Below are 15,681 nucleotides of genomic sequence, written 5' to 3' on the forward strand. Positions count from 1 at the left end.
AAGTTAGCAGCGGAAAACCAAAACAGTTTAAATAAACCTCAAAGCAAAGTATTTAAATCAAAATAAGTATTACAAGTTGGAACCTTTAAGGCCCTTATTCAAAACCCAAAAGTAAAAGTAAGTAATTAAAATTCAGTGTTAAAACAAACTTAGACCAAGAGAAATAGTGTCAAATAAAATCGAGTTAAATAAAATCAAACTTGCAAGAAATGCGAAAACAAGCAACCAACTCTCTACTCAAGATCCCACAACCCTGATGAATGCTGCATGTGAGAGAACCTGTGGTTATTCTGCTCCCCAATATTACAAGTGTAAAAATTGGATCGTCACAGGGCCATTTGAAGGCGAAGGCCATGACCAAAGAAGGACACACACACAAAAGCACGCAATCAGCAAAGCTGAGTACATACAAGCTGCAAAATAAAATAAGGAAGTACTTAACATGCTACTAATAAACAATCATACGTATAATTAGATCACAAACTCAACACACGACTCGATTATTTAATTTATTAAGACTCCACTAGCTAATAGTAGCTAACTCATTTTAATTTATTCATTGGATTTAGCAATAGACAAGGTTGTCCAACCCATGTCCCATTTGGAACATCAATAAAGAAAAACCCCATGCCTCCTTTCGGAAACATCAATAAACATCCAACGACCACGGGCGCGACTCCGTGACCGTAGTTAGTATGAGATCTCACCTAACTCCTAGTTTTATAAAAAAAAAAGTATTTGAAATAAGAGACTCGTAGATCAGACGGCCTCGAGAAAAGTACACGGCTAATACCCCATGTACCCCAACCCCTGATTGTCATTACTCCAGAAGTGCACCAATCCAGAGTTTTATTGCTCATCCATCTTGCACTTTACGTGATTTACAGGTTTAGACTTGGTGATGACTCACATGCATAACAATTCAATCAATCCAATATCAATTCAATCAAGTAAAACAACTTTTCAACTTCAATTCTTGATTTATTAGTGGCAAGCAACATTTATTATTCATTCCTTTACTACCTCGGTGTATAAACACCTTGAGTGCATAAGGCACCCCAAACTCTTAACCTTGTCTTATAAGACATGAACCATTCCTTTACTCATCCTATTTCATTAAATCATGAATGAGTAATAATTGAATCATTTCACTAATCACATACCTTTGCCTCTAAGCATACCTTGCATAATTAGTACATAACCAATAATTGCAATAATAAATAATGCACATCAAATGAAATTCACAATGTATAACCATACAATTTAACCCAGTCATCCCTAGACATGGTACTAAGTTCTCGATCCATCCTTAAACATGCATCTAAAAGCAAGGTTTTGTAACTTGTACGTACCTTGAGTAAACAATTCGATTGGCCACTTTAAAGACTAGAAATCACCTTCTACAAAGTCCTCTCCTAAACCAAATAATAAAGAATAAATCAATACCAAAGCAATTAAAATTACAGCAATACTAAAGTATTTAAAAACCTCTCAAACCATTAAAATAAAGTCCTTAAATTAATCCAATTAGCCAAAACTAATAGTACAACATCCCAACTACAAGTTTAGGTGTTAAAATCATGAAAATATAGTGTTTAATATAAAATTCCAGCAACTTTAAAGTAGGTAAATAAATCTGAAAATTTAGTCTAAGTGTATAAAATAACCCCATAAGCATCAATACTTGAAAATATTGTTATATAGCAAGTTAGTGTGTTAAAAACCCAAAAATATGCCAATTTAATGTAATTAGAGGCTTCAAAATAAAAAGTATGAAATCTGAAAATTTATACTTGAGGTTGTAATTTAAAGTTCAAAGCTTTTTAATCATAAAATACCCACAATAATTATTTTATAGAATTAGAAGCATTAAAACATGAAATTAACATACTTTGCTCACAAAATTAAAACTTTAATAATCTGAAAATTTATATATAAACAAAATAATGATACTTTGATGCAATTTAAACATAGAATAATTTGGTAACTTGATTAGTACGTTATCAAGCCCTAAAACATGAAAAAAAAAAGTTTTAAACCCTAAATTATACAACATATATAATCTGAAATTTTATATAATAAATTAGACATGCTAAAACTTATAAATTTATAATCTTTTATACTTCATATGTATAATCAAACCATAATAATAACAATTTAAGAACAAAGATTAAAACTTGAATTGAATTAACAAAAGGAGGAGGAAAAACCAAAAAGGAAAAAGAAGAGAGAAGGGGCGGCTGCAGGTGGCTCGGTGGTGGCAGCGGCGGCAGCGGCGGCTCGGTGGTGGCAGCGGCGGCAGGGAGGTGGTGCTGCTGGCGGCAGCACTGTAGCAGCAGGTTTGTTGTTGTTTTTTTTTTTTTTTTTTTTTGATCGTGAAAGCAGTAGGAGGAGAGGAGGCTTTTCTTTTGTTTTTTTTTTTATGTGAGAATTGAGGGAGGAGAAGGAGTATAAGGGTTTTTATTTGGGCTTTAGTTTCCTAATTAGATTAGGAGTAGTATTTGGGTTTTGGGTTATGTTAGAACTACTAGTAAATTAATAAAAATACACTAGTTTATTTAAATCCTTCCATAAAAATAATTTAATTTATGAAATTACCATAAATATAATTACAAGAATAACATATAATTAAATTATAATTAAATTAAAATGTGGGGGATTACATTTCCCGATGTTCAGCTTCGAGTTCCCTCCTCTCTTCTTCTTCTTCGGCTTCTTCAGCCGCAAGGATCTCAGCTTCAACAGGAGTGGGGAACTTCATATGGGGATCTTCTGGATCCTGGACCCATTCAGCACACTGGGACCAGTCCAGCTTCAGCTCAGCATGAAGACAGAGTCTTTGGCACACTTTGAACCCATTCTTGAAACCCATATCATACTCCTCTTGAGTATAGATACGAACCTTGAGCAGGGCTTCAGCGTCTGCTAGCTTCTTCTGTACCTCCTCCAAGTCCTTCTTGGATTGGTTCAGCTCTTCAGCGAGCTTGGAGGAGGCATCCTTCTGCTCGTTCAGCTCTTGCTGAACCTTTGAAGCTTCAGTCTTCACTTGGGTCAACTCATCGTCTTTGACCCTTAACTGATCCTCAGCCTCTTGAAGCTTGGCTTTCTCAGCTTCAGCAGCAGTAGCAGCCTCTGAGAGTTGGACATTTTGAGCTTGGAGCTTTTCTTTAGCAGCCATTCTACTGGCTTCCAGAGCTTCTAATTTGAGTTGCACCTCAGCCTGTGCAGCAGCTCCTTCTCGAATTCGGCTCTCAATGGCAGCCTTGAACTTGGAGATGTCCACTCCCAGATGATCCCGAAGGAAGTTTTCCCCTTCTATCAATGGGGGAAAAACCTCCTTCTCCATTGCAGCGCAGAAGGTTTGGAGGGCTTCAACAGCCTTTTTCTCATATTCTTCCCCCTCCTTCTGCTTCTCCTCAGCCGCTGCTTGCTTCAGCTGAGCAAACTTCAGTTCCTCGACTGCCACCTTTCTTGCATGTTCGGCGGCGTCGACCCTGTCTTGCAGGGAGTCTATCAGCTCTACAGTGAGAGTCTGATTGTGCACAAACTGGGAACAGAGGCACAACTCAGTAAAAAAAAAAAAAAAAAAAAAAAAAAAAAAAAAAAAAAAAACTGAACTGAAGAGCTGAATTGAAAAATAAAAGCAAGGATAAGGATTTACCTGCATCATCAGCAGTTGATTCGACCTTGCAGGGTCTGGAACTGATCTGCTGGATTCGCCCATCCCAGCAGTGGCCTTCAGCGACCAGATCCTCGCCCTATCTACTTCGGTTAAGCCAGAGAAATTGCCGAAGTAGGCTGCAGCACCTTCTCGGTTCTGGCCCCAAATGAGGTCCCAGATATGATCTGGAATTGGAATTCGGGGGGCCGAGAAACCCATCTCTCCAGAGTGCAGCGTCTGGAATGAAGGGAAGGAAGACTCAGGAGCTTCTTGAACCTTAGAGGGCTCAGCATCTTCTTCTTCAGGAGCCTTCTCTTCCTTCTCAGCAGAGTCAATGATTATGACCTCTGCTTCTTCTTCAGGGCTGAGGACGAAAGCCTCAACCTCCCGGGCAATATCAGCTGAGAAACCCTCAGCAACGGTCTTCTCAGCACTCTCAGCATTGTGCCCTCCGGCACTTTCTTGAACCTCTTAAGATGGAACCCCTCCCTTGGGATCGGGAGTTTTCTGATCCACCTCCATCTCAGGAGGTGGTGGAGGGGTCTTCGGCGGAGACTGGGGTGGTGGCTGAGGAGCCCTCGGCGATCCACCGCCTTCCTCAGGTTCCCTTATGCTTATGCCGACAGACATCGGCCTCGTTTGGAAGTCGTGAGGGCCGATGATGGCCATCCGTCTTCTCCTTTTTCGAAGGGGCTGTTCGTCCATTTCTGAGTCTTCGGATTCCTCCTGGACTTGATCTTCGGGACGAACGGGAGCTTTCCCTTCTCTTCGTCTTTTAGTCTCTTCAGACTGCAAAAGACAGGGGGGCAGGAAGAACGTGAGTAAAAAAAAAAAAAAAAAGAAAGAAGAAAGAAAAATTTTGAAGCTAAAAAGCTAAGTATAACTAACCGAAGTCTTCAGCAAAGCCTCGTCTTCTTCTTCAGCTGCCCTTGCTGCTGCTTCTTCTTCAGCAGCCTTGGAGGACCCTTCTCCTCCTTCACAAGCTTCAATAGCCCGTGCAACCTCCTCGGCTGTACGGGCAGCTTCAAGTTCCTCAGCTAGCAGTTGAAGCCAAGGATCTCTCTTCTTCCACCAAGGCTTCTGCCTCTAATACAGGGCAACAGCCTCGATTTGGAGATGGGAGTGATCTAGATGGACCTCCCTGTGCTTCGAATCGGTGATAGAGGGGGCCCGATCGATGATAACTCTCTCTTGGGTGATGCCGAGACGGTTGTAGTCGATGCCAACGTTAGTCTCGTCTCGCTCTGAGCATAAGAAAAGAGGAGCAAAGATCAGTTCAGCAAAATAAAAAATGCTGGATCGGCTCAGCAGGAAAGTGCAAAACAAAAATTCTTGCTAAGAATAAATAATAAAGGCCTCGACCCCAGCCGAAGAAACTTACCATCCCTGAACTTTCGGCTGAGGCCGACAGCTGCTAGCATGTGCTCTTGGAAAATATAGTGGTTATCCGGGAGCCAAGTCTCCGGGATATACTTCATTCGGCCCCCAGCGCCCCCAGGGTTCGGCTTTCGGCCGAAAATATTTTGTTGGTTAAGGTGCAGATCTGGGCCTCTATCTTCAGGAGGGCCCAGGCTTCCCATTTTAGGGTCAGGCTCAGATAGATACCTGGGAGCGCTGAAGACGTAAGGGTGGTTAGGATCTGTGGGCGCCCTAACCCAGATCCATTGACCCCTCCAGTCCTTGTCTGAGGAGTCATTCGGCCACATTGTAAAATACTGGGGCCGAGACTCAATTCGGTACCACCCAGGACCGTGATCTCTGTGCCCACTTTGAATGTTTGGCACTAGCCGATGAAGCTTTTTGAAGCAATGGAGGTTTGGCACGTATCTGAAAAACTTGCAGACCCACAAATACGTCATCACCCTTCGGATGCTGACAGGAGTTAGCTGGCACAGGGAGACCCTGTAGTGGATCAGCAAGTCTCGGACGAATATGTCCAGAGGAAACCTCAGCCCATACTGAAGCTGTCTTGTGTACACCCCCACGTACCCCGGGGGTGGACGATGGATTCTATCAGATGCAACGGGCATTCTACACCAATATCCATCGGCTTCCATTATGCCATAGTGCAGCTCTATTTGTTCAGCAAACCGATACACATCGGCATGCTTTATCCACCAAGGGTAGGGACAGTTCTTTATCATGGCTGAGGCTACTTCAGCGTCCTCCCACTCCTGAAATCCAGGAAGAACATCCCAAAGATAGGCGGGAACTTCTTCGTCCCGCCCAGAAGCGCTCGGCTCCTCCATTCTTTCAGGAGGCGCCGATGAAATTGGGGTCGCCCTAATCCCTTCAGCAGGGTCAGACCCCACTCTTTGTCCATTCCAGGTCCTAGTCCTGTTCCTGGGATCGGGGAATTGCCTTGCCCTTCTTGGAGCACGGGCCCTACCTCTAACTCCTCTCACCATTGTTGAGTTTCGAAGAAAAAGTCGAAAAAAGGGGAAAGAGTTCGAATTCGAAGAAAATTAAACAAAAATCAAAGGAAATTACCTTATTTTGAAGCGGAATTTGCCGATCTATGAGTTCGGAATGACGAATTTCAATTTCTAAGCTTAATTCTCGGGGATTCAAGGAAGTTTTGATGCGGATTCAAGGGTTTTGCGCAAGTCGGAGTTCGTGTTTGTGAAGAAGTGAGGAGAGAGAGAGCGGTTCTCTTGCTTATATTTCCAGAAATGGGAATTCTGGGAGTCCGCGTCTTTAATTTCTCTTAAATACCTCACTAAGTAACCGTTAAACACATTTCCTCTTGACTAACCGCCCATTATCCGTCCAACTTCCACAAATTATCCATCCAGCCGCCGTTATTTCATTAACTGCGGTTTAAATTCAAATTTTTGGATTAATTAAATCATTTACTTCCCTCCTTTTTCTGGTTAATTAAACCCGACCCGTCATCCTTCCAAATCGGGTCTGGGGGGCAAGTTGTTTGGGTCCAATTTAGTCCAATTGGGCCTAGTCATTAAAGGATCCAATTAAAAGCCCAAGGTCAAGGTTCAACTCTCCAATTATGCTAAAGTCAAGATCAGTCCACAAGGCAAGTCAATTGGGCCAAGGCCCACTTCTCCTATATATGCCAAGGTATAAAAGCCATCAATATTACATTTGTATATTCATTCACATACACACAAAGCCTCAAGCAATTAATTCTCTTGCATAGCTTTCTCTCCACACATTGTACTGACTTTAGCATCGGAGGGGCCTTCCTCGGCAACACCCCCGAGGCTAGTTTACGTGTGTTTGCTGTGCAGGAAATCCTCGGCCCAACATCATTTGGACCGAGCCCAGTCTTCACCATTTCACTGGACCTTCGGCAAGGTCCTATTGTTTTCACCCGAAACAGGACATATCATGATAATGTTGGCTTATAGGATGGTGCATCTAATGTTTGCCATTGGCTTATTTTCCCTCTTCTTTTTTTAGCTCTTGCTGATGTGGCAGTCTCTAATTGGTAATGTATGTGGGGACTACATACAGCCAATGTATGTGTATCATTGTCCGCATTTAATTGGACATATCATGATAATGAAAGTTATAAAGATTTAGATATGGAGGAAAAGTTTGGTATTACACTACAAAAAGCTCAACCACTTCAAGCAATTGGCCAATTGCCCTTCCAAGTTGATTGCATCATCTTATGTAAATATTAATACTTAATAGTCTTTCAGTTTGTTTTCTAGGTGAAACATTTAAATTATTTTGAGAACTTTGGGTCCTTATCTTTGATTGATGTGGCCCAAATTCATAAAGTGTCACAAATGCCCCTTTCACTTTCATTTCCTCAACAATAATGGTATTAGTCCAATTAAATATATTTACCTAAATTAACTCTACAATTAGTAATTTAGTTTTGACTCACACTATAAGGTTTGATCTCAAATTTTAGAGGTTTAGAGTTTGGAACTCGTCAAGTGAAGGTATTACAGAGTAGAAATTTTCTTAATTATCCCTCTACTCCAAGTGCATGTCGTGTAGGATGCAAAAATAAATAAATAAAAAACCTTATGATGAGACCTCATTACTATTTTTTTTAAAAAAAATCTATCTCTACATCTATACTCCCTACTCCACCATGTTACAAAATTTAGTCTACTTATCGAGTAAATTATCCAACTCTTAGATCATATTTTCTGCACCTTTAATTTATTAAAACATTTCATTATATGGATTAATATTCAAATAAAAATATATATAAATTTATTGACAATCATTTCAATTTGATAATACGAAGTATATATTAAGTTAAATTCTGCAAAAATAAATAACAATATCCCTCTATTGTTTGATAATTGTTCAATTTAAATTCCTACGTTTATTCACGTCACTTAAATTATTATCGAATCTCAATTTCTATATGAGTAAAAAGTGGTCGGAACTTTAAAGCCGCGACTATTATATTCTCCACCGCTATACATTACATTTCCCAAAAACAATTAATGGCCCCTTACCTTAATCATATGTAAGTAATGTAACTATCATAATAAGAAGCTATGTAACAATGTTCAAAAGTAAGCAATAAAAAGAATGATAATAAAAACTTTTTTTTTGATGCAAATGAGAGAAAAACCCAAACAAAAAGAAAAATTACATCACCATATGTGGCAAAGCCACCCCAACTAGGTCCTCCTAAAGAGAGTTCTTTATTTCGATTGGAGGATCATCGAAATAAACCACTCTCAGCTCTCTTGAAGACTGTTGGAACCCAATGTGTATCACTTGTGAGTGTCCCACATTGGAGAAAGAGGAGAAGTGGTTCCACTTTATAAGGTAGAGGAGTAACTCCTACTATTGCCAATTGGTTTTAGTATGAAAGCTCCAAAGCCTTGCTTGTGGCCCAAACTCTCCTCCTCCTTGTTCGGGTTGCCCAGACCCATTTCATATTGTTTCGAAATTTATCGAAGACTAACCCCCATATGCGCAAGAATATCCGCCACCCTATTCCCTTCCAGACAACAATAAAAACTTTATGGTCTTTGACGAATTTCATATCAAAATTAGTTGTAGCGCAAAATTATGGAGGGTACAATAGTAACAGTACAATACACTGTATCCGCATGAAAATTATTTTTGGGACCAAATAGTGTAACAGAAGTTTGCCAACTAGCGTAGATCTAGATTATATATATTCACAAAAATTTCTAGTCCAAAAATAATATCCATTATTAAAGCTACTAAATCAAATACTAATGGAGTATTACATTATTATTACATTACTCCTCACCATCTTTTACATTATTATGTTCATATCTAAAATGTTTAGCAAATCAAAAGTGATCAACCCTCCAGGGCCAAGACCATGGCCTATCATAGGTAACTTGCTTCTTCTCGACGACAAGCCTCATCGTGCAGTCGCCGAGCTCTCAAGAGTTTACGGCCCCATAATGTCTCTTAAGCTCGGGAGCCTCACTACAATAGTGATATCATCCCCGGAAATAGCCAAAGAAATGTTCGTTAAGCACGACCTAGATTTTTCTAGTAGGATCGTGCAAGATGCTGTGAGGGCCTTAAATCATGAAAAGGTCTCTTTGGTTTGGCTCCCGGTTAGCCCTAAATGGCGCGAGCTTAGGAAGATTTTAGCCCTTCAATTATTCACCTCACAACGGCTTAATGATAGCCAGGATATACGGCTAAAGAAGGTGAAAGAGCTAGTTAATTATGTGCAACAATGTTGTGAAACCGGCCAACCTGTTGATATAGGTAAGGCCGGATTCACAACCGTGCTCAATTTGTTGTCCAACACGTTTTTCTCAATGGATTTTGCTAGCCATACTTCTTCGGACCTGCAAGAGTTTAAGGAACTTGTATGGCGTTTCATGGAAGAGATCGGAAGACCTAATGTTTCGGATTTTTTCCCATTAATTAGGTGGTTGGATTTGCAAGGAGTATTGAAAAGAAGTAGAGAAAACTATACTAAATCTTTGAAGATTTTTCAGGATATTATTGATGAAAGATTAAGAGAACCAAATGCTCCAAAAGATGATGTCCTTGCTACTCTACTCAAACTCATAAAGGATAATAATTTGAGCCTTGATGAAGTAAAACACTTGCTAGTGGTAAGCTCTATTCTCACACTAGTACTTTTTTTTTAGCTATTACCTATTTGTTTTCCCTCAATAACATTCATATTTAGATCATTTTTTTACTTATTTGAATAACTAACAATCTATTTAGAAGATGTTGTGTTTTGGGTTTTTACCCTGGGTTGGATATATCTAACATGTGGTTTCTCTTTTTCCAATATTTTACATAAGGACTTGTTTGCAGCGGGGACTGATACATCTTCCAGCACATTGGAATGGGCAATGACTGAGTTACTACGTAATCCAGAAAAGATGGCAAAAGCACAAATTGAAATAGATCAAAATATTGGAAAAAATGGGACCATTCAAGAGTCGGAAATCTCAAAATTACCTTATCTCCAAGCAATTGTGAAGGAAACTTTCAGATTACACCCACCAGCCCCATTTTTAGTACCCCATAAGGCTAAAAATAAAGTAGAAATATGTGGGTATTTTGTACCAAAAAATGCACAAATATGGGTGAACGTATGGTCTATTGGGCGCGATCCAAGCGTATGGCCAGACCCGCTTATATTTTCACCTGAAAGATTTTTGGGGAGGGAAATAGATGTAAAAGGTCGAAATTTTGAACTTATACCTTTTGGAGCAGGAAGAAGGATATGTCCCGGGATGCCATTGGCTTATAGGATGGTACATCTAATGCTGGCTATTCTTCTTCAATCATTCAATTGGAAATATCACGGCGAAGTAAGTCCAATTGATATAGATATGGAAGAAAAGTTTGGTTTAACACTTCAAAAAGCTAAACCACTTGAAGCAATTCCTCTTCCTAGGTAGTGATCACATCATTTTCTCTCTAAATGTACTTAAATTAAAATTAAATTAAAAATAAAAATAAGAAATTGATGAAAACAGTTTGCCATGGTTTTGATGAAAAATTTGTTATGAATAATAATTATTATTGTTGATGATATAATATATGGAGCATCAATGAAATGTTACGTGCTATCTAATGTCGTCGTATGATTGTATCCTTATTTTATTGCTTATTAATGGAGATATATATTCTCCTTAATCACTAACACATTATTGAATATATAGTATTATTATATCATTACAGACTTTTTTTAATAAAGTAATGAACATTAGCAATCTAATAGTTAAAGTGACATTTTGAATCTCATCATTCCATCTTCATTGAAATGTGACATGATCCATAAAATCATACCTATGGAATTTTACACAATTTTACTCTTTTTGCTACCCTTCACCATCTTTCTAGCATTCATCCTCTCAAAGCACAAAAAATCGGAACTCCCTCGGCCTCCAGGACCAAAACCATGGCCTATAATAGGCAATATTCTCCAACTCGGCGACAAGCCTCATCGTGCTATAGCCGAGCTCTCCAAAATTTACGGCCCTATAATGTCTCTCAAACTCGGGAGTAACAGAGTAATAGTGATATCATCCTCAGAAGTAGCCAAAGAAATGTTTACGAAAAATGATTTAGTCCTTTCTAGTAGGAGTGTCCCTGATATTGGGAGGGTGTTAAACCATGATACTTTTTCAATGGTTTGGCTCCCTGTATGCCCCAAATGGCGAAATCTTAGAAAGATCATGACCATTCAATTGTTTACAAGTCAACGGCTTGATTCCAGCCAAGTTATAAGGCAAAAAAAAAGTCAACGAGTTGGTTGAGTATGTGCGACAATGTTGTGAAGATAGGCTGCCTGTTGATATTGGTAAGGTAGGAAATACTACCTCTCTAAATTTGTTGTCGAACACGTTTTTCTCGATCGATTTGGCTAGCCATACTTGTTCGAAATCGCAAGAGTTTTGAGATCTGACTCGGAATATAGTAGAAGACGCTGGGAGGCCTAATGTGTCCGATCTATTTCCGATCGTTAGACGTTTGGACATACAAGGTGTGTTGAAAAGGCATACCGTTTACTTTCGAAAGTTGATGAGGATTTTTGAAAAAATTATTGATGAGAGATTGAAAGATTCAATGGATGTTAAGGATGATGTTCTAGGCACTCTACTCAAGCTTGTTGAGAACAATGAATTAAGCCTTGATGAAGTCAAACATATGCTTGTGGTAAGTTCAATCTATCTTACAAAATGTTTCTTCAATTGAAATTTTGCAAATTTTATGATTCTATTATTAGCCTAAGCTAGCTGGTCCAATTAGCAGGCAAGGCCAACCAAGTTAATAGTGGCGGGTCATATTGACCCAACTAGGGCTCATTATATACTACCTCCGGTTCAAATTACTCGCAACTTTGGGGTATTATTTGTGAGATATAAAATATTCCAAAGTTGCGAGTAATTTAGACCGGAGGTAGTATATCGATAAACAGCATATAAATTAAAATATATTTTTGTTGATGATATGTCTTGACACGAAATGACCAGTCCCGACTCAAAACCCAAAAACAATAAATGATTTTCGTATATCCAGTTGAACCAACTTGAGCTTGATTCACAACCCGATTGGCACCTCTTTTACTGATGAAAGTATGTATGTAAGTAGGAACTCCTCCGTATGTGGAAGCATAGTACGTTTGACATAGTCTACATCTAATTTGTTTTATTAATTCAATAATTTTATGTTTGACTTTTTAAAAATTGTTTCACAACATAATTTTCATTTTTGTTAGCTCCTAAACATGACAAATAAATGGTCATTGTTAGGGTTAAATTGATCAGTCCATTACTATTTATAACGGTGTGTAACGAAATATTTTGAAATACATATAGAAGCATTAATTTTGTCAATTGAAATTCCAATTATCATGACACATAAAATGGAATTGGTTATTATCTAAATACTATCAATGTATGTTTAGGATTTATTTATAGCTGGAACAGACACAACTTCTATCACATTAGAGTGGGCAATGACAGAATTATTGCGAAATCCAGCAAAGATGACAAAGGCTAAAAGTGAGTTAGACGAAGTACTTGGCAAGAAAGGATCAATGCAAGAATCATATATTTCAAATTTACCATATGTTCAAGGAATATTGAAAGAAACATTAAGATTGCATCCACCGGCTCCATTATTAATTCCTCACAAGGCTGTAAAAGATGTACAACTATGTGACTATTTAGTTCCAAAAAATTCAACTTTGTGGGTTAACGTATGGTGGATAAGTCACCCCGATCCAAGTGTATGGCCAAACCCTGAATGTTTTTCACCTGAGAGGTTTTTAGAGAAAGAAGTTGATGCTAAGGGACAAGACTTCGAGTTCATACCCTTTGGAGCGGGAAGAAGGATGTGTCCAGGAATGCCATTAGCTTACAGGATGTTGCATCTAATGTTGGCTACTCTTATACATTCATTCGACTGGAAGAGTGGTGATGGAGAACATCCAGAAGATTTAGATATGGAAGAAAAGTTTGGAATGACGCTTCAAAAAGCTCATCCACTTGAAGCTATTCCTTTTCTTAGGTGATCATCTCATACGGAGTAACTTTTAATTTTGTGACAACTCTGGCATACGTTGTCTTTCATCGTATTATATGAGGCGTATCATCGCATGTACTATGTAGTAAAGTTGATAGAAATACGCTGAGCTAAATAATGGTATAATGGAATAACGATTCATATCTTAATTGTGTACAAACAATGTACTACGGAGTATTTTGTTTTGGTTTTAGGAAAATTAAACTAATAAGTACATACATACAAATATATATATACAAATAATACAATGTCAGATGTCTATCTCTCTCTATATATATACACATGTAACACGTTTCATGATTGACATGTACAATGGATCAGAGACATATGCGGTTCAAGTTGATTGATTATTATTAAAACTTACTGTGTTCATTTGTTTTGGTTTATTAATTAGTGTGTCCCACCTCTGCTAATTTAATTTTTAAAGAGTAGGTATCCAACTATCTCATAAATAGAGTTTGTTGGATCTTCGGAAATAAGCTTATCACAAAATGGAATACTACAACACTTTACTATTACTCCTAGCCATCCTCATCACCACCATCCAATTCTCAAAAATATTGTTTGGTAAATCCAAACTACCTCCAGGACCAAAACCATGGCCGATAATAGGCAACATTCTCAAGCTCGGCGACAAACCTCATCGTGCTGTCGCCGAGCTTGTGAAAATTTACGGTCCCATAATGTCTCTCAAGCTAGGGAGCAAAACTATAATTGTTATATCATCCCCGGAGGTAGCCAAAGAAATGTTCCTTAACCATGACTTAGCCCTTTCAAGTAAATATGTCTCAGAGGCCGAAAAGGCCGAAAACCATGATAAATTTTCCATGGTTTGGCTTCCATCAGTAAGCCCCAAACGCAAAAATCTTAGAAAGATTGCAACTATCCAATTGTTCACCAATCGGCAACTTAATATGAGCCAAGGCATACGGCGCAAGAAGGTGGAAGAGCTAGTTGAGTACGTACAACAATGTTCCGAAAAGGGTCTGCCTGTTAATATTGGTAAGGCCGCGTTCACAACTTCGTTAAATTTGTTGTCTAACACATTTTTCTCGATCGATTTAGCTAGCCATGTTTCTTCAAATACACAAGAGTTTAAGGATCTTATTTGGAGTATACTGGAAGTGTGTGGAAGGCCTAATGTATCGGATTTATTTCCGTTACTTAAGAAGTTGGATTTGCAAGGAGCGTTGAAGAGAACAAGCGGCTACTTCAAGAAATTGCTTGGAATTTTTGAGGAAATAATCGTTGAAAGGTTGAAAGATCCAACAAATGTTAAGGATGATGTTCTAGGTACTCTACTTAAGCTTGTTAAGGAACAAGAATTAAGCGTTGATGACATTAGACATATGCTCGTGGTAAGGGGGTTTTATATTTATATATATATATATATATATATATATATATATATATATATATATATATATATATATATATATATATTTTATTATTTTACCTAATTCTTTCAAAAATATAATTATTATAAAGTGTATTCTCATCATATAATAATTGTTTGTGTGCCTAGGATTTGTTTATAGCGGGGACAGATACAACATCAAGCGCACTAGAGTGGGCAATGACAGAATTACTGTGCAATCCCGAAAAAATGGAAAAGGCTCAAATTGAATTGGACCAAGTGTTGGGCAAAGATGGATCAATGATGCAAGAATCTGATATCGCAAATTTACCATACATTGATGCAATAGTGAAAGAAACAATGAGATTGCATCCATTGGGACCATTTTTGATACCTCGCAAGGCTGATGAGGAAGTGTTGTTATGTGGCTATTCAATACCTAAAGACTCAATTGTTTGGGTTAACACATGGTGTATTGGTCGAGATCCAAATGTTTGGCCGAATCCAAATATGTTCTCTCCCGAAAGATTTCTAGAGAAAAACATTGATATCAAAGGACAAGATTTTAGGCTCATACCCTTTGGATCAGGAAGAAGGATGTGTCCAGCGATGCCACTGGCAAATAGGATGGTACATTTGATGTTAGGCACTCTTATCCATTCATTCAATTGGAATGCGGCAAGTCCAAAAGCTATCGACATTGAAGAGAAGTTTGGGCTTGCGTTGCACAAAGTTGAGCCACTTGAAGCTGTTCCACTTCCCAAGTGATTAACAACCAAGCATCTTTGATAATAGAGAAGTGTTAATCATGTATGTTTAATTAGTTTTCTTCTTGGATGATGTATAATAATTGAAAAACTATGTTGTATTGTGAGTGAATAGTAATGTTGGTTATGTTGCATAGTAAAGGAGTATAATAAGAGTACATGGAGTTGTGTCAAGACTCAAGAGTTTTGTCACCCATCAATGTGTTAAACTCCATCAATTTGTTATTTCAATACCCCTAGATTTTACAACATTTTCATAATACAACCAATTGTACCTTATTTAGCAAACAAATAATTATCCTATATTCTCAAATTTCACTCATATGGACCAATCAATTACGGCAATTAACAATACTAATAACTAAGTCCCTTAAAAAAAAACATAGCGAGTGTAGTCATTTTCTTAAAAA

At 38.2% G+C, this 15,681-nt stretch overlaps 2 protein-coding genes and 1 pseudogene across 3 annotated transcripts; all 3 read left to right on the forward strand.

Moving 5' to 3' along the window:
• Positions 1-8,758: 8,758 nt before the first annotated feature.
• LOC145614217 (cytochrome P450 76AD1-like) lies at positions 8,759-10,617 on the forward strand. The gene is made up of 2 exons (XM_081669237.1): positions 8,759-9,711; positions 9,910-10,617. The coding sequence occupies exons 1-2, from the start codon at positions 8,845-8,847 to the stop codon at positions 10,513-10,515; spliced, it is 1,473 nt and encodes a 490-aa protein (XP_081525363.1). The 5' UTR covers positions 8,759-8,844; the 3' UTR covers positions 10,516-10,617.
• A 291-nt stretch (positions 10,618-10,908) lies between these two features.
• On the forward strand, positions 10,909-13,136 carry LOC145615412 (cytochrome P450 monooxygenase 76AD131-like; annotated as a pseudogene). The gene is made up of 2 exons (XR_014107270.1): positions 10,909-11,776; positions 12,528-13,136. The product of XR_014107270.1 is annotated as a cytochrome P450 monooxygenase 76AD131-like (transcript).
• A 465-nt stretch (positions 13,137-13,601) lies between these two features.
• LOC145613490 (cytochrome P450 76AD1-like) lies at positions 13,602-15,502 on the forward strand. The gene is made up of 2 exons (XM_081668606.1): positions 13,602-14,505; positions 14,673-15,502. Exons 1-2 carry the CDS (start codon positions 13,639-13,641, stop codon positions 15,270-15,272), a joined length of 1,467 nt encoding a protein of 488 aa, XP_081524732.1. The 5' UTR covers positions 13,602-13,638; the 3' UTR covers positions 15,273-15,502.
• Positions 15,503-15,681: the final 179 nt, after the last annotated feature.

The sequence above is a fragment of the Chenopodium album genome, chromosome 25, assembly GCF_948465745.1.
Source record: "Chenopodium album chromosome 25, dcCheAlbu1.1, whole genome shotgun sequence".
Taxonomy (NCBI): domain Eukaryota; kingdom Viridiplantae; phylum Streptophyta; class Magnoliopsida; order Caryophyllales; family Amaranthaceae; genus Chenopodium; species Chenopodium album.